The following is a 19,325-nucleotide window of genomic DNA, read 5'->3' as shown; positions in this document are numbered from 1 at the left end:
ATTCAGTAAAATTATCACCGAGATTCGAATCGTTTCGACGAAAAAAGAAATCAGATTCTGGACCCTGAAAATATTAAATCTGGAATGTTTTACATAACGAAGATTATGAAATAAGTAAACGTTGCACGGAGGTACCGCTTGGAATATGGACGAAAAAACTATAAATTACACTGAGATTCGAACGCGTGCAGAAAGAGAGGTTTCGTCTCTTCAACGCGCTGTACAATAAATAATAAATATATATATATATTAATAAATATTAAAGCTATAAATAAATTACCGATAAAGCTAGCGTGAAAAAGCAGAAATCCGAATATGGCCTAGACCTAGACCCAGTCTACACTCATTTTGTGGTTAAAAAGCTTAGATCTTGGACCAGTCTAAACTCATTTTGGTTCTATAACCAATTCAACAACTTAAGACCAGTCTAAACTCATTTTGGTTCTATAACCAATTCAACAACTTAAGACCAGTCTAAGCTCGTTTTGGTTCTATAACCAATTTAGCAATTTTAGACCAGTCTAAGCTCATTTTGGTTTTAAAACTGATCTAACAAATCAAGACCGGTGTCCTGAAATAAGACCCAATCCAAACTCATATCGATCTTAATCGATGACCGACGTCTCAGGACTCGGCGGACTCGTAGACAACTCGTCTCGATACAAAATTGTAAACTCAAACGAATAAAAATATCGTCACATATATATGAAATAAGATCTGTAAGGAATTAATGATACGTGCTTTCGTTTTGTTCGTTGGCAGACGATATTCAACAGTAAGAGGTCAAGGTCGAAAAACTTCATATTACACAAAACTATACACATTAATCAATAATACGATATGAGTAAAACACTAGCACTAGTGCGGTAGTAACATCTCGAAAACCGTGGGGGGGGGGGAGAGGGGGAACAGATGGGGAATAGGGAGGGGGGACAGTGTTGAGCTGTTATTACGCCACGCTCTCCGTTCCGGATGGTTCGACCGACACTTGGTATTTCTCGCCGCCGGAATCGCCGCGTTTCCAGAATTTCATCTTCATTTTTAACTGACTTGGACGGTGCTGAAATCATAGAAATAAATCATGAGAGTTATCAATACCGACCTATGACACACTGACTGGTTCGATACTTTATGGGTGGCGTTTTTGAATCGCAAACACTTTGACGATGTGACTCCTTTAGCATATTTGTGCGTAAATTAATCAGTAATCTAGGGGGAAAGACCCTCAGTAACATCTTTCATATTTCTGTTCAAATTTATCAGAAATCAAGGGGGTAAGACCCACAGTAACATCTTTCATATTTCTGTTCAAATTTATCAGTTATCGAGGGGGTAAGACCCACAGTAACATCTTTCATATTTCTGTTCAAATTAATCAGTAATCAACAGTAAGACCCTCAGTAACATCTTTCATATTTCTGTTCAAATCAATCAGTAATCAACAGTAAGACCCTCAGTAACATCTTTCATATTTCTGTTCAAATTAATCAGTAATCAACAGTAACACCCTCAGTAACATCTTTCATATTTCTGTTCAAATTAATCAGTAATCAACAGTAAGACCCACAGTAACATCTTTCATATTTCTGTTCAAATTAATCAGTAATCAACAGTAACACCCTCAGTAACATCTTTCATATTTCTGTTCAAATTAATCAGTAATCAACAGTAACACCCTCAGTAACATCTTTTATATTTCTGTTCAAATTAATCAGTAATCAACAGTAAGATCCTCAGTAACATCTTTCATATTTCTGTTCAAATTAATCAGTAATCAACAGTAACACCCTCGGTAACATCTTTCATATTTCTGTTCAAATTAATCAGTAATCAACAGTAAGACCCTCGGTAACATCTTTCATATTTCTGTTCAAATCAATCAGTAATCAACAGTTAAGACCCTCAGTAAAACATGTTTCATATTTCTGTACCCATAAAACAAATCGCATCAGCACTTTTTGGGACAAAATACTGAAAATCAGGAACAGTTGGCGACTGGATCAAAAAATCAGGAACAGTAATACCAGCAGCAGCAGCAGCAGCTGTATGGATACTTACTTCCATCAACCACATTCCGGAACGTGACGTAGGATTTCGATACGCGTACCACACCCATCCTACTACTATACAAACAACAAACACGATTATAAATATTCCCACCACGACTCCGATCATATTCGCTGAAAATATAGAAACGAAAAAGAAAAAAAAACGAAAAAATTAGTCGAATTCGTCGCAATAAATGAACGATAAAAGTGAGAACGGGCGCGAAGGAAAAAATATGGAAACTTCGAAGCTACAAATATCAGAGGGGCAGTTGTTTAATGCAGGGGGCGCCACAGCGGCGGATACACAGGAAGGTTGCACGTACTCGCCCCCTCCCCCTAAAATGTTTAATTACCCTGATATTTTACAGGGAAATGCCAAATATTAAACTGATACCTAAAAATTTTAAATTCATAAGCTCCTTTAAGTTATATGATATGCCCTATTTAAGGGGTGCAGATACTGGATGCGAGCTCCCGGTCTAAATGTGGAGGGTGCGAGCGAATATTGCATTTCGACGTTACCGTAATTACTCTAAACAACTGACCCCCGATATGAATATCGTCTAAACACGGTTAACGAAAGAAAAGAGTTGCTAAAAACAGATGAAAGAATCGAGAAATCCAAATGAATAAATATCGAGGATTCTATATCAGGATGGAAAAAATGTTAGTATCAGGAACATTAATAAACAATCAGTTTTTTAAAGTTTCTCTAAGAGTTTTTGCACCGTAAATCCCCCCAATAACGAGTCTATAGACAATAGACGATTTCATGATGTCATAGGGGGATTTATGGTGGCAGGTTACCTCTTCTATCAAAGATGGCAACCATCACGACCACCCTGATTTCATGATGTCATAGGGGGATTTATGGAGGCAGGTAACCTCTTCTATCAAAGATGGCAACCATCACGACCACCCTGATTTCATGATGTCATAGGGGGATTTATGGAGGCAGGTAACCTCTTCTATCAAAGATGGCAACCATCACGACCACCCTGATTTCATGATGTCATAGGGGGATTTATGGAGGCAGGTAACCTCTTCTATCAAAGATGGCAACCATCACGACCACCCTGATTTCATGATGTCATAGGGAGATTAATGGTGGCAGGTTACCTCTTCTATCCAAAGATGGAAACCGTCATAATCACCCTGATGATTTCATGATGTCATAAGGGGATTTATGGAGGCAGGTAACTTCTTCTATCCAAAGATGGCAACCATCACGACCACCCTGATTTCATGATGTCATAAGGGGATTTATGGCGGCAGGTAACCTCTTCTATCCAAAGATGGCAACCGTCATAATCACCCTGATGATTTCATGATGTCATAGGGGGATTTATGGAGGCAGGTAACCTCTTCTACCAAAGATGGCCACCGTCATAATCACCCTGATGATTTCATGATGTCATAGGGGGATTTATGGAGGCAGGTAACTTCTTCTATCCAAAGGTGGCAACCATCACAACCACCCTGATTTCATGATGTCATAGGGGGATTTATGGAGGCAGGTAACCTCTTCTATCAAAGATGGCCACCGTCATAATCACCCTGATGATTTCATGATGTCATAGGGGGATTTATGGAGGCAGGTTACCTCTTCTATCCAAAGATGGCAACCGTCATAATCACCCTGATGATTTCATGATGTCATAGGGGGATTTATGGAGGCAGTCATTTTTCTGGAAGTATCTCTAAAACATTGTCATTGTCAAAAACCTATCGTTAGGTTTTCAGGGCTGCCAACCTCTGAAAAATGCTATCAGTAACAAATTGAATTTTTTCGGCAAAATTTCATTGCAATATGACAATGTTCAAATTAATCAGTCATCAAGGGGGGTAAAACCATCAGTAACATGTTTCATATTTCTGTATGCATCAAACAAATCAAATCAGTATTTCTCGCTGTGAAATAGTAACAAATACTGATAATCAGGAACAGTTGGCAGCTCGGTATATTTTTTTCAATTTATTTCGTCGGTGAGCTCGAAGCTAACAGCAGTAAATAAACATGCGTTTCTCAAACCGATTTCAACGATAGCGAGAGGGAAGGAATATCGGAAATCGGTGGCAAAATATTCATATACGATACGAAGAAATATCAACAAAAAATATGTTGTCGTGTTCATTGATCGGAGTCTAATAATAGAAAAGTTGACGCCTCATTTGTTTATTTCGATTTGAAAAAAAAAATCGTCGTTTTCCAATATTCCGTCTGCCGTTCAGGAGGAGCCGTCTGTCGCCGGAGGGGCATAATTCTCGATATAAAATATGCTGAAATCATAATAATAATGAAAACTGCTGCCTGAAAATGTCACGAAAGGAGGGAGAAGGGAGGGAAGGAGGTGGGGGTGTCGCAACTGGGATAAAAACGAAGGAATTTCTAAATCCTAGCCAGATTCCCATTCAAATGAAATCTTAATTCTAAAGAAGAAGGTGTGCAATTTACGCAAAGACTGTCCAAATCAAATATCACTCGTGAATTCTGGCTATTTCAGAGATTCATGCAGAGCTGCCATCTATACTCGTAAAAGAAATTGATACCTTTGTTTCTCCATCTGCCGAGCTTTAAGTTGACCCCGGTCGGCCGCCTATCTACCCTGTACGACACTTTTTTTCAAACCGCGATCAGGCGAACAACAACAGACCCGGCAGTTATAGAAATGAACAAATTTTGTGGCAGTTTTACAAAAATGTCTTGCCCCCGATTAGGAGAAATAAGGTATCATTTTTTTTAATAGCCTAAACGCTCTGCACCAATCTCTTTATTATTTCGACATGCTCTCTAGAAAAAAAAATATCAACACGCGAACACCGCAAGTCTTTCAACTGAATCTCCGAAATCTGAGGTTCCCAGCAGACGATAATCATTAAGACGATTCAAAAAAAATTGGCGGAAAATCATCCGTATTTTGTTACTAATACCGCCGTTTTGTGGAAATGATATCCGCGGACTTTTTTGTAACAAAAGAGAAAGCAGCTTAAATTCGGGACAGGAAAGCTATATCAGAGTACCGAGTATCAATACTCGCGAGGCTCAGTACCGCGTACTTGGCTCGAGAATGAAAGTGGTTTCATACCGTAAGAGATAAGCCAAAAAACTGAAATAAGCTTCATACGGTTTTTAGGCTTAACCTTGACGGTAAAACTCGGGCCCGTGCGTGCCAAGCTTTCTTGAGGGTTAGTTCTATTTCAAGGAAATGGGCAGTTGAAAAGGGACACTTTCTCAGCCATTTGCCATTTGCCACCCCCAAACCCCCCTTAGAAACTGACCCTGAATCTAACCAGAACTGGCGAAAAGTTACTCGACAATTGTTGGAGATTATTTTTGTTGATTTGGAAGGCAGGTTAAGGACTTGCGGCGCCCTCTAGCGGTGTCTACTAGAAATATTCTAAAGGTATCGATAACGACAACACGAACGAACACTAGAAGCGTGAGAGAGTCGACACATACAACTGGTCAACGATGAAGATATCCGTCTGCTAGCCGACGCCGCTGAAAGACAAGGTCACAAGCAAGGTCACTCAGTGCGCACATATAGGTCAAGGTCACGAAGAACATCATTTTGTTATTTGTAAAATTTCATGAATCGGCAATTGCAATTAATTGTTCAGTTAACTGAGTCTAAAGTATCAGTCCAAACCTGGTATCGGTCCAAGCCCATAATCAGCCCAAGCCCAAAATCATAAAACTTGTTCGCGATACCAGGCTCAACTGTTCAGTGTCTTAGTGCTGTCACCTATTGCCAATTCATGGAATTTATGTTTATTTTTATTCGGCAGAAAAGCAATTTCGCGTCAGAAGTGTTCGTAATAATATATGCAATAGACACAGTAGAAAAGAGTTTCCAGCAATCAGACGAAAGAAAACAGCTTCAATTCGATTCGCATAAGATTGAGAACAGATATCGATCAGAAACTGTGAAATGTAATATTAAGCTTATATATTATTTAGGTAATCTATACCAGTACGAGACCGTGTGGAGGTAGCGCCACCTGGTGGACGGCTGGTCCGTAAATTAGTAGTATCTAAAAAAGAAGAACGATCTCGATTGCTGTAAACTCTCGGTGTGTGAGACAAACGGTTAGGGAACCCCTCAGAGCCTAGTTCTCAAACGCACGTCTTTTACTACCCTGGATATTCATTTATTCAGTTCGATTTTATTTTGTTCGATTTTCACATTTCTTGAGCAAAATGTAAGCGATATGGGTGACAACCTAAGGGCGGATTTAGGGGGTGGACCCCTCAGTATTCGAATGTGCCCTACAAAAAATCAGGAAACTTTTTTTCGCCAAGAAAATTCTAAAACGACAGAAAATTAATTCAAATGGCATCCAGAAAATACCCCTTTAGTCCTAATTGTTCTGTGGGTAGGCCACGAGAAGCCCAGACCAATTTTCAATGCTCGATGAACTTCTAATTGTCACTATGTTAACTATCTACTGGTTAACCCTTTCAGTGCATCTACACTGCAGTGCGGTGTATAAATCGGTGATGGATTTTGCTAGTACACCGCACTGCAGTGTATTGATTTAATTAGTGATAATCTCTCAATAAGGCAGCACCTGTCAAACATAGTGAAATACTAGTAACTAACGATACACCGCGCCGCGGTGTAGACGCGCTATAGTGGTATTCCTGTTATTCAACACGCTAGGGTGAAATTTTCCCAAATTTGCACATTTTCTCAAGCACTATAGGGTCAGCACGGAAAGGGTTAACCAACTTCTCAACAACTGCAGCGATTGTTAGAAATTTGACTCGCGCGAGCGTTAAATCATTGCAAAACGAACTAACGTCCTTAGGAGTCGAACCCTCGTCACCACGTTCAAACCGTTCAGAATTAGGCCCCGGTGGTAACGACCGATAACCGCAGTAGCAGTGCGCGAGTATTTCGACAGTGCGATAAGAGCTGTACGCGTACCGTCTAACTACTGACAAACTTTAAATAATCTCTCTCATCTTACCTGGACATGTTTTGTTGTTCTGAAAATAGAGACGAAAAAAGAATTAGAACGAGACGAACGAAATATTCTTCGAATTATCGGGGACTCGATATCGACACAAAATCTCATCTTTACTAATTACATTAACTGAATGAACTGGACTTCGAGCAACATTACGACCTTGACCTTATCCTTCTTGACAATACATAACATCAAAAAAAATACACGAAGAGGAAATTTTTGACAACGCAGAAAAACAACGCACGAATTGTTTTATACCCCCAGGACGCGCAGAGTTGTGCGGGTTAAAATATGGCTCTTCAGTTTAGAAATGCAGTCTATAATAAATGTACGGCCGTGAATTGAGTTTGAACAGGGGCTTAAACCAGTCTTAATTCACTAGATTACGTTAACGACTGAAGGCCATTGACTGGCCCCAGAACTAGTGGCCGTTGGAACCGTAGTGACTGCAGGGGTGAACGCCGTGGCAATAATTTACTGAATGACGTTTTTTTTTCTCTACTATGATTTTGACAAAGTTGAAGTAAATTCGCCGCGGCTGAATATTAGAACCTCGTCAAAAAATCGGCGATTGGTCGCGGCATTCAAAAATTGCTTCCAACGCGCCTGAAACCGGTCATAGATTATAGTTAAAAACAGCGTCCTGGGGATCGAAATTAGTAAATTTATTACAACTCATCACAATTAGTAAATCTATTACACGATACGAGATATTGATGAATACATGATTTCACACAGTTACACTGGCAACATGTATCTACGACTATGAGTGAATGCTCGTGATGAAATATTAGAATGTTTTTAGGAAGCAAATGAAACAGTACGAGAAAGATTAATCAATCCAGAAGTGCGCTTTAAAAGTGGTGTGTCGGAGTCAGTATTTGAAAACTCAGGGGTCAGATCCATGTTGTCCTCCAATGTGTCAAGGTTGTTGAAAATTGCCATATTAGGAGTTGAGTGGGTGTGGCCAGTAACTGTACGGATCCGCCCCTGATGATGAAATAGCCAATCAGTCAAGCAGGTAGATAAGAACCCTTTCCAAAAAAGATGGCCGCTCCGGAATTTGAGGTTTTCAGTGCTGATGATGTCATTGGAGGATTAAACGAGGCGGCCATCTTTTCTTCAAGGATCTACAAATCTCCATAGTTACATCAGCGTCTACGACACATCCGTCCGTCTGCGCTGCTGGTGAACCACCGATTTTTCCTAAGCCCGTTGTCAATGACGATAATGGTGAAGTTTTGCCCGCAGTAATTGTTGTTGGTTTGAGTTTCGTTGCTGTTGACCGTTTCAGAGATGGCGTGGTTCGTCTCATCGGTCGTTTGGTACCTGACATTGTGACCACCAGGTGGCTAGTTTTCCGAGTAGTCTGAGTTGTAACGGATGGTTCAGGAGCAGGAGTTGTCTTCCTGGAAGTCGCCATACGAGCAGACGTCTTCCGGGAAGTATTCATATCCTTGGTAGTTTTCCTAGAAGTCACGTGACCGGTAGTTTTCCAAGTGGTACCGAGTAGTTTAGAGGTTGATTGAGTGGTTTTTGTAAGAGTTGTGGGTGAACCGGTGGCAGGTTGTGGCCTGCGATACGTAGTCAGTTTGCTACGAGATGGCGCCACTGTTGTCGCGCGATTACACATCGAAGCGACTTTCAATCCCTATAAAAATACGGTTCGACAGAAATTTCTAATAATCATGCAGGATAGGTCAAGGTCACTTGGTGATAAACTAGCAGAAGTATACATGAGCAAGATGAGAACAATTTTTTTCATGTTCGATTTTGATAAACTTAAAATGATCCAAATTCTTACTCGTTTAATGGTAATCATTCAATGTCTCTGTTACATCTATTTACATTTTAAAATGATCCAAATTCTTACTCGTTTAATGGTAATCATTCAATGTCTCTGTTACATCTATTTACATTTTTTAAAGCTTCAAAGCTAGCAAATGCAACTTTTGATTGGATGTATTCCCATTTAGGAATAGCGATGCCAGATTACAAACTCTCTACCGGCCACTTCTATCGGGTTTACAGATTACAAACTAACTACCGGCCGCTTCTATCAGGTTTACAGATTACAAACTAACTACCGGCCGCTTCTATCAGGTTTACAGATTACAAACTCTCTACCGGCCGCTTCTATCAGGTTTACAGATTACAAACTCTCTATCGGCCGCTTCTATCAGGTTTACAGATTACAAACTCTCTACCGGCCGCTTCTATCAGGTTTACAGATTACAAACTCTCTACCGGCCGCTTCTATCAGGTTTACAGATTACAAACTCTCTACCGGCCGCTTCTATCGGGTTTACAGATTACAAACTCTCTACCGACCGCTTCTATCAGGTTTACAGATTACAAACTCTCTACCGGCCGCTTCTATCGGGTTTACAGATTATGCTATTTCGGAATAGGTTGAGCGTATTCCGGTCGAATGCGCCAGAAGAGAATTCGAGAATCGGTAGAAACCGATCGAAACCTAATTACGTAAGTCTACATGAATCTCATTAGGAAATCAATAAAAATTACATCTAGAAAACGTATATCGATATCCATTTCAACACTGAGAAAACCTTGTAAAAAACACATTTCATGCATCTAAAAGCGTGAACAAACGCAAACATGCAAGGATAACATTCATCATTATACCCAGCATGAACGGTCCCTCGTTCACGACGGCGACAATGATCGCTATGGCGACGTACCTGTTTAGCGCAGCCTTTCTTGAACCACAACTGACGTTTACGATCCATACCGTCGGAGCAGTGCTCCAACGCGGAGCACCACGAACAGCTGAACGAAAGACTCTTCGTTAAACACGTGCTGCAGTCCTTCTGCATTAAACATGCTGAAATAACAAACATCAGTTATCATCAGTATCATTACCATAATTATTATCATTATCATTATCATCGTCTTTATCATCATTATCTTTATCATCATTATCATTGTCTTTATCTTTATCATCGTTACCTTTACTATCATTATTGTCATCATCATTATCATCGTCTTTATCATTATCTTTATCATCATTATCATTGTCTTTATCTTTTTCATCGTTACCTTTAGTATCATTATTGTCATTATCATTATTATTATTAGGCCTATCTCTAAAAATATCAGCTGGAATCTCTGCGTTATTACCATTATCATCGTTACCAAGATGAAATCCCTTAAATTTTGGAAATTGATATCGAAGAATTTTATCGGAAGATATTTGGCTGAGTTGTTTAACGTTCATTGAGTATAGCTGAACACGTAGGTATTATACCGGTACCTAACAAACAGCAGATATTACAGATAGAATATAAACATTACACATAGATTTCGACAACGATGATATATTAGAAAAACATTTAGATGAAAAACGAAAGGTTCAGAGTGAAATCAATTTCCGATCGTCATAATCGAACTTGTGAAGTGCAGATGCGTAGAGCGGTGCGGTAAGAGAAGAAATAGTACGGTTTAATTATCAAAAAAGCTGGTAACGTTTTAGACAAAGAACCGCTGCCACAACTTCAATCAAAAACCTGGACACAGTTTCACGGCCATCGGTGAAATTTGACTCTAGTGGTAACGTTCATTCATTTTCAATGTTTTAAACCGACGGAGGACCGACTGCTCAAACTGGATCCCGCTCATGACAACCGAGCCACAACTACGTAAACCGTATTCAAGCGCCCCCTATCCACGATCCCAAACACTAATACATACTCTCGACGGGATTTAAAACATAGACGGCGCCACTGACTATATATTTATATGATAAAGCGACTCGGTGGTATTCGCGAATCAGACGAGTCCGCCGCCCTACAAATACAGAAAACAAATCGAAAATAATCGTAAATGAAAAAACATGCCACACGAGCGATGGAGGTTGGAAGGATGCAGGGGGGCCAGGCGCCAGTCGTGATGCAAGTCCAGGAAGTGATCTTCAATCTTAATTAGATAAGCAGTGTTCTCCGCAACAGGTTTTAGAGGGGCGACCACCCTATTTCATTTTTACATCCACCCCAAATGAATGGCCATTTATGAAATATCTCCTGCACCTACCAGAGAGTGGATTTCAAAATTCTATCAATGCTAATTGAAATCAGCCCCTTTAAAATTCTAGCACGGGGAGAACACTGATACACCATACAATTAAGATGGTCTTAGACTGGTCTTAAGTCTAAGCCATTGCTGCACGACTGGCTCCAGAGTTCTAGGCTATATAAGATACAACCATGCAGGGTTTCAAATATTACAGTAGAATCTGCTTTGACGCCACAGACGCCAGTCATGACTGATTGTTTTGGTAGACTTTGACCGTATAAATAGCCTCTGAACTCGCACATAACTTCAGTCTTGAGACTGCTCTGCGCTGTGGTAAAGGAAAGTCTACAGTACAAAAAAAATAAAACTCGTAAGTAAAATCTGTTGCATTCTATGGGTTTAAATGAGACAAGAATTTAAAAAAAAAACCTTCTATGCTTATAATTTATGTTAATGACATTGTTCCTGACAATCAGGGGATAATAAACCATTACCCAAGACTTGTTACATCAGGGGAAATAGTGAGAGACTGTACCTGACAATGAGGGATTGTTGACAGCCAGGAGGGAGGGTTAAGTATTTTCAGAGACTGTTCCTGACAATAAGGATGGTTGACAGCTCTGTGTGTGTGTGTCGGGGGGGGGGGGGGGGAACAGGTGAGTATTTTCAGAGACTGTTGCTGACAATAAGGATGGTTGACAGCTCTGTGTGTGTGTGTCGGGGGGGGGGGGGAACAGGTGAGTATTTTCAGAGACTGTTGCTGACAATCAAGGATGCTCTGTGTGCGTCAGGGGGGACAGTCAAGTATTTTCAGAGGCTGTTCCTAGCAATCGGTGATGGTTGACAGCTCTTTGTGCGTCAGGGGGGACAGTTAAGTATTTTCAGAGACTGTTACTGACAATCAGGGGTGGTTGACAGCTCTGTGTGTATCAGGGGGACAGTTAAGTATTTTCAGAGACTGTTGCTGACAATCAGGGATGGTTGACAGCTTTGCATGCGTCAGGGGGTACAGTTAAGTATTTTCAGAGGCTGTTCCTAGCAATCGGTGATGGTTGACAGCTCTTTGTGCGTCAGGGGGTACAGTTCAGTATTTTCAGAGGCAGGTCTCTGGACAGGTTGCCTCATGTTGTATAAGCATAGAAGGCATGCGATCAGACAACGATCAGTATATATGACGGTAAAACAAGGGGGGGATTATTGATCGGTTTATTTACTTGGAACAGGGTTCAGTACAATCACTGAACCCGATACTATTAAACTGCCTTGGATCTCTATTCGATGATACTCCTGTATTTTACGCGTTCGAAATTCTGCAATTCAAAACTCGCAAATGAAAGAGTAGAATCCAAAAAAAAAACAATACCGTTCGAATTAACCCTGTATTGGCGGAACCGAGGAATGACAGGTTACCTTCGAGAAAACTTTAACTATTGTTGAACAACAGAAATAACCAGTTTACTCATTTATCTTCGATGCTTATAGCAATATTTTTTTGATCCTATGCATGAATTGCATACAAGTTAACCCTGATATCAATATCACGGAGAAATTTTGTCCGACTTTACTCTTTCAATGCCTCTACACCGCAGTGTGGTGTATAAATCGGTGATGTATTTTGCTAGTACACCGCATCGCGATGTATTGGTATCATTAGTAATTGATTAGTTTTAATCTCTATTGAAAGATGTCAGCACCTGTCAAACAGTGAAATATTAGTAACTAACAATACACCGCACCGCGGTGTAGACGCACTATAGTGCTATTCCCGTTATTAAACACACTAGGGCAGAATTTTCAACATTTTAAAATTAACTCCGGCACTATAGGGTATCAATTGGTCGGCACTGAAAGGCTTAAACGGACACGAATTTATCAAAACTTGAGAAATTTTCAACTCTTTCGGATTACAGATTTCCCCATACGCCGGTCGGGAGATGGGGGGAGGAGGAGGGGAGAGGAGACCGAACTTACTTCCTTGAGGTACGTAGTGATCGGTGTCGTTGTAGAACGCGTCTGAAACGCCCACTTTAACCGGATGTTGACCGACCGGAATATTCTGTATCGCGTACGGAACCTAAACGAACGGAAAACGATAGAAAATCAAACCTTACCTCTCCCGGGCGCCATTACGAAAAACAACGAGATACCGGCAACACCAGATGGCGCTGGCAACGAGACGGCAATATCGTTTGAAACTTACTTTGATATATGAAAATATAATTTTTCCTGATTTGAATAATGCTGCTTGGAAATTGAACGATCCGACTGCGATGAAAAAATAAATTCAATATATTAAGAAATACATTTTCAAAACGATTTCGTTCAAGACGATATAATTTTGCGGTAAATAATCGGGTCGTAATTTCGTTATCCATTCGAAAAAACCTACCGGGAGCAAGATCTTTAAGGTGGACATTTTCCCATTGAACGACAAAAAGGGTGCCTGAAAATAACGAGTTTCGAGTGGTAAGTTTACAGATATAGGAACAATATCTACGAGCCCATACGAGGAATCAAATCTTCGACTTCAATAGATCTTGGTTGTGGTTTAAAATGCACGGTTTGTTGAAACATTCGAAATAAACCGATTCAAATCAAATTTCATTGGAAACTTCGGAACCAGTTCGGCAGCAGAGGATGCTGATTGGATGATACGACAGGGTCCAGACTGCTGATTGGATGATATGACAGGGTCCAGGCTGCTGATTGGATGATATGACTGGTTTGAGGATGCTGATTGGATGATATGACAGGGTCCAGACTGCTGATTGGATGATATGACTGGTTTGAGGATGCTGATTGGATGATATGACAGGGTCCAGACTGCTGATTGGATGATATGACTGGTTTGAGGATGCTGATTGGATATCTCTAGGTCCAGGCTACTGATTGGATGATATCACCGGTTTGAGGATGCTGATTGGATGATATGACAGGGTCGACGTTGCTGATTGGATGATATATAAATGTTACATACCATTATCGACGTATTTTATATGCGAACTGTCTCCGATTCTGGTATCGAAGTTTGCCATCAGTGGAGCGATATACTGCGTCGCTGTCAACCACTGGTGCAGAAATGAACTCATATACAAAAATCCTGCAAAATAAAACAACATTTTCAATCATCATGAATTTCTGGTAGCAACAGAGTTTCTAGGTCAGATGGATCTTTGCATTGTCATATGGGGATTGATGGCGGCGGACATCTTTTTTGGTCAGATAGATTGTTTTTGATGATGTCGTAGGGGGATTAATGGAGACAGCCATCTTCACTTGTATGGTCTACAGATCAAGGTGATGATGTCATCCGGGGATTTATGTGATGGCAGCCATCTTTTGCATGAATCTACGGATCACATCATCTCGAAGTCTCTTTAGATCAATTTGATGATGTCGTAGGGGGATTAATAGAGGCAAACATCTTTTCTGGAAGTGTCGATAATTCAATTTGATGATGTCATAGGGTGATTTATGGAGACAGCCATCTTTTCTGGAAGTGGGTTCGGATCAATTTGATGATGTCATAGGGGGATTTATAGAGGCAGCCATCTTTTCTGGAAGTGTCGATAATTGAATTTGATGATGTCATAGGGTGATTTATTGAGGCGGACATCGTTTCTGGAAGTGCCATAGATCAATTTGATGATGTCGTAGGGGGATTAATGGAGGCAGATATGTTCTCTGATATGATCTGCTCGACTCAAATTGCGGTGGTATAAGCCGCCACCGCCGCGGGGCGAGTGATTAAATCAACTCGGAGAGAATTTTTAAGGCTTCACTCAAACGAACAACAAATTAAATGAAGCCAAATACATTGATCTAATCTTCTATCATCATCGTGTAATTTGATATACATTATATAACTATCATCACAGATGAGACCAGTATAGAGCAAGTGAAATTACATTCACAATTACAATTACTGTTACAGTTACCGTTACAGTTAATTATAATTACAGATAAAGTAACAGATACACTCATAGTCGGTAACAGATAGATTCGGTAAAAGTCAGTAACAGATAGACTCGTTACTAATTTATATAGTTAGTTACTAATATGGCAAATAAATTGCCCACGGGCAAAGTGGTTTACCTCGAAAACAGGAGCTTGTTTGACAAGGGCACGATTCCTCTTCAGAGTTTTTAGCGTACGAAGCTCTATTCTATGTTGCATTTTACTTATTTTCACAATTTCGTAGTGAAATAATATGTTTGTTAACGGTTTATGCCCAAAATTTTGTAGCGTAGGTAGATAGGGAAAAATGAATATTGTGAAAATATGTTTTCTTTTCAAAATTAAAGTGGGCGGCTGAATATAGTTACTGATATGGCGAAAAATTAATAGATGGCGTGTTGGTAAAATGTATGCCCTTTTGATGGCGGTAATCAATGTTTTGTTCTTTTTTTCTAAATTCTCATCTCGACTTGAAACGCAGTTTACCGTATCGGCCTAGCAGACGATTGTGAATCAACGGCACGCTAATGTTACGAACACTTCGCGTAGAGTTTTCTTATCATCTCAGACTGAACTCTTTCGAGAGCGTTAGAAAATACTCGTTAGACCGAAGTGAACTCTATCCGTCTACAGCCTGAAGCCCGAAGTTAAGATGACATTCGAATTCCAATTAAACACTGTCATAAAACCCGACACTAAACGCTCTATGGATATAATCGAGATTTCGAAGTCAGAAATCGTGGAGAAATTGAAAATTAAAAAATGATTGTGATCGTCGAAGTTTTCGAGTGTTTTCATCTCGAGGGGGCGGGGAATTTCTGATGAAATTGCAGTTTAGTCGCTATTGGATACTTTCCGTTTTCAACAATCAGCACCGTTTTAAATTGATTGGCAGACGACGATTTCAAAATAATTGAATATTTCTTGGGAGAGGGAGAGAGGAGGGGAGAGGAAGAGAGTGAGAGGGAGAGAGAAGAGAGTGAGAGGGGGAGAGTGAGAGGGAAAGAGAGGAAAGAGGGAGAGGACGATAGTGTGAGTCAAAACGAGAGGGAGGGATGAAGAGGGAGAGAGGGAGTAAAATTGAATTGATTTTAAATTAATTTGGAGGAAATCAAATAAAACGATTTGAGAATCAGGCCGTAGACCGACGCCGTATAGTACTCACCTCCCGTTGCTATGGTTACTTGTTCGATTTCGTGCCCGTAAAAAGAGAATTTGAACGATAATTTGACGGTCTACAAAAATTGAGAAACACAGAAAATTCATTTACGTTGTTCGCGATGCATGAATAGAACGTGGATTTGTAACGCGTCGTACAAAGCAGAGTTTCATCAAAATGTTTTCATTTTTAAATATTGATTTCATTTTTACATGAATGAATTCAACTCGATACCGATTCACCATCCCCCCTCGCCCAGTGTCCATATTTGAGTTATACTCACCCCTGCTTAACACCATCCAAGCTTATTTACATCTTTATTCAGCCCATTGGCCTGAGTACTCAGCCCTGCTGCAGCTGCAGCTCTGAGTACTCAGCCCTGCTGCGGCCCTGAGTCTGAGTACTCACCCCTGCTGTTCTGAGTCTGAGTACTCAGCTCTGCTGCAGCCCTGAGTCTGAGTACTCACCCGTACTGCCCCATGAGTCTGAGTACTCACCCGTGCTGCCCCCTGAGTATGAATACTCACCCCTGCTGCCCCTGAGTGTCAGTACTCACCCCTGCTGCCCCCTGAGTGTCAGTACTCACCCCTGCTGCGGCCCTGAATGTGAGTACTCAGCCCTGCTGCGGCCCTGACTATGAGTACTCACCCCTGCTGCCCCCTGAGTATGAGTACTCACCCCTGCTGTCCGGTGCGACTCTGACAGAACTAAATGTGTTTTCACTTTGCCGTTTGGAATGTTATTGATATCGATTAAATAAGGTTTCGCTTTTTCAGCAGCGAAATGTTGAGATACGTAATACGTGTGGTTCTTATCCTGAAATACAAACACGATACCGCAATGAGATTATGATGTCATAGGGGGATTGAAGGAGGTTTCTTTCATATATCGGGTACCTCTAGAACGGTGAAGTTCCACGGTGATAACGTAGGTGGCGCCGGCGTCGTCGGCTTCAAGGTCGTCGTTGGTTTACCGGTCGATATTGTCGAGGTCGCTGTCGGCAACGGGGACGATGACCGCTGTTGTTGCTCCGTCGTCGCCATCGACGACGACGCATTGTTGCCCGCGGTTACGGTCGACGGTTGCCGCGGTGAAGTGAAAGCAGGCGGATTCTCGGTCGCTACAGGTAACGTAGGAGCGGGTATTGTTGTATTGTTGCCGCCGGTATCCGCTCTTTTACGTCGATGATGCAACAATGAAACATGTTGACTACAGACCGTAAAACCGCTCGCTGTGTGACAATGATTCACGTAGAAATCTTCATTTCTGTATAAAAAATCTGCAAAATACAAACAATTTCACATGAGTTTTGAGAATAATGCCGAATCAGCAATCACAGCCAAACTCTAGGTCTAATTCCCCCAACAGCCAAGCTCCCCACAGCCTAACTCTCAGCCTATCTCCCCCCTCAGCCTAACTCTCAGCCTAGCTCCCCCTCAGCCTAACTCTCAGCCTCAGTTTCGGCCATATTGGAAATAGTTCCAAACTACAGCGACCGCCCTCAGTCGGGTGGTTCGCCATTCCAAACTCTAAACCTTGCCCCCCCCCACAGCCTAACTCTCAGCCTATCTCCCCCCTCAGCCTAACTCTCAACCTAGCTGTCAGTCTATATATAACTCCTCCCTTGTGAAAAAGGCTACTAATCTCAAAAGTTATCACTAGCGCTCCTGAGCTGATTGAAACCAGTAAACCTGTGTAATCAATGTAAGTCATTAATTATCGAACGCTTTAAGTGTTGATTACATCATAAACTGAGATAAAACCGATAAGTGGAGTCTGAGAGAGAGAAAATGCGTTTCAACAGCGCTGGTACAGTCTTTATATACAACTACAGACGTTCAAAACGCCCAGTTTTAAATATCATCGTCTCGAAAATCTAAACCCAGACATTTTCAGAAATCAGCGAAGGGAGGCGCGAAGTTAAGATCAACGTAGGGAAACACGATGTTTCCGAGAGTTTCTCAGGGTCCAAACAAAGTTTCCGAGATGAAACATGTTTCATTCTGTGTTTCTGTGTTGCTATGCTTTGTGTGTGAAACATGGAAACAGAAGACAAACAGAACGTTTCTGAAGGTTTCCCTGTATTGTGTATATTTACGAGAAACACAGTTTCAGGAAACAAAGTTTCCTAGATGAAACATGTTTCATTGCGTTTCTGTTTCCCTGTGCCGTATGTACATACGAGAAACACAGTTTCAGTAAACAGCGTTTTCGAGATGAAACTTGTTTCATCCTGTGTTTCCCTGCATCGTGCATGCATTGAGCATAAAACGAATGAATTCATTCCATCGTGCTTCTGTGTAAACTTCAAATAGTTGTTTTCCCGTTTGAAGTTTCGCGATTGTGAATTCGAGCCACGCGTCGTTGAAGGCGGACGGATGTTGAAATAAATCTCTTTGTTTAACGAAACGTGAAATAATTTCACATCACGGGTAAAATCTGATTTACATTCAAACAATCATTAGACACAGATCGGTAGTTAACCTACGACTGACCTCTCTACTTTCCCCGACCTCTCTCTCCTCTCTACTCTCCCTGACCTCTCTTTCCCTGACTGACCTCTCACACCACCCTAGTCTCTCCTCTCTACTCTGCCTGACTGACCTCTCACCTCTGTACTCTCCCTGACTGACCTCTCGTCTCTAATCTCCCTGAATGACCTCTCTACTCTCCCTGACTGACCTCTCTCACCTCTCTTCTCTCCCTGTTTGACCTCTCAACTCTCCCTGACCTCTATCTCCTCTCTACTCTCCCCTCACTGACCTCTCAACTCCAGTCTCTCCTCTCTCTCATCCCTCGTTTCTCTCCGACTGACCTCTCTCTTATTTCACTCTCTCCCCTTTCTCCCTCTTCCCCTCTCTCCTCTATCCCTCTCTCATGTCTCAAGTCCTGGGCCTAGTTTTATAGACCGGCTACATCAAAGTTACCCCTAGGGGTAAATCCTCAACCCGTGTGACAACGACACCAACAATGAGAAACCATGGTAATAACCGACAAATTTCAAAATGTTCCTGGCTAGGATTATTTTGCGCTCACTCAAATTGTATGAAACTCAGGCATACCTGCTTGCAAATGGCGGAAAAAAATATTCCAAAAATTAGTGCGTCTAATTCCCTGCAGGCGTACGTTCAGATTTCGACGTAAATTTTTACGCA

At 41.2% G+C, this 19,325-nt stretch overlaps 1 protein-coding gene across 1 annotated transcript in view; it reads right to left on the bottom strand.

The window, feature by feature from the left end:
* Nucleotides 1–522: 522 nt before the first annotated feature.
* The window catches only part of LOC141911603 (plexin domain-containing protein 1-like), a 59,422-nt gene continuing 40,619 nt past the window's right edge, over nucleotides 523–19,325 (bottom strand). Inside the window, exons 3-14 of the mRNA XM_074802589.1 lie at nucleotides 17,067–17,449; nucleotides 16,849–16,986; nucleotides 16,177–16,246; nucleotides 14,032–14,154; nucleotides 13,444–13,497; nucleotides 13,255–13,319; nucleotides 13,026–13,128; nucleotides 10,734–10,829; nucleotides 9,725–9,867; nucleotides 7,023–7,041; nucleotides 2,059–2,180; nucleotides 523–1,060 (exon numbers count right to left, since the gene is read on the bottom strand). Of these exons, the coding sequence (XP_074658690.1) occupies nucleotides 950–1,060; nucleotides 2,059–2,180; nucleotides 7,023–7,041; nucleotides 9,725–9,867; nucleotides 10,734–10,829; nucleotides 13,026–13,128; nucleotides 13,255–13,319; nucleotides 13,444–13,497; nucleotides 14,032–14,154; nucleotides 16,177–16,246; nucleotides 16,849–16,986; nucleotides 17,067–17,449 (1,427 nt within the window). The 3' untranslated portion in view covers nucleotides 523–949. The remainder of the gene's footprint in view (nucleotides 1,061–2,058; nucleotides 2,181–7,022; nucleotides 7,042–9,724; nucleotides 9,868–10,733; nucleotides 10,830–13,025; nucleotides 13,129–13,254; nucleotides 13,320–13,443; nucleotides 13,498–14,031; nucleotides 14,155–16,176; nucleotides 16,247–16,848; nucleotides 16,987–17,066; nucleotides 17,450–19,325) is intronic.

This window comes from Tubulanus polymorphus, chromosome 10 (genome assembly GCF_964204645.1).
Source record: "Tubulanus polymorphus chromosome 10, tnTubPoly1.2, whole genome shotgun sequence".
Classification (NCBI taxonomy): domain Eukaryota; kingdom Metazoa; phylum Nemertea; class Palaeonemertea; order Tubulaniformes; family Tubulanidae; genus Tubulanus; species Tubulanus polymorphus.
The sequence above is the reverse complement of the archived record's forward strand: the minus strand, read 5'-3'. Positions and strand labels throughout refer to the sequence as shown.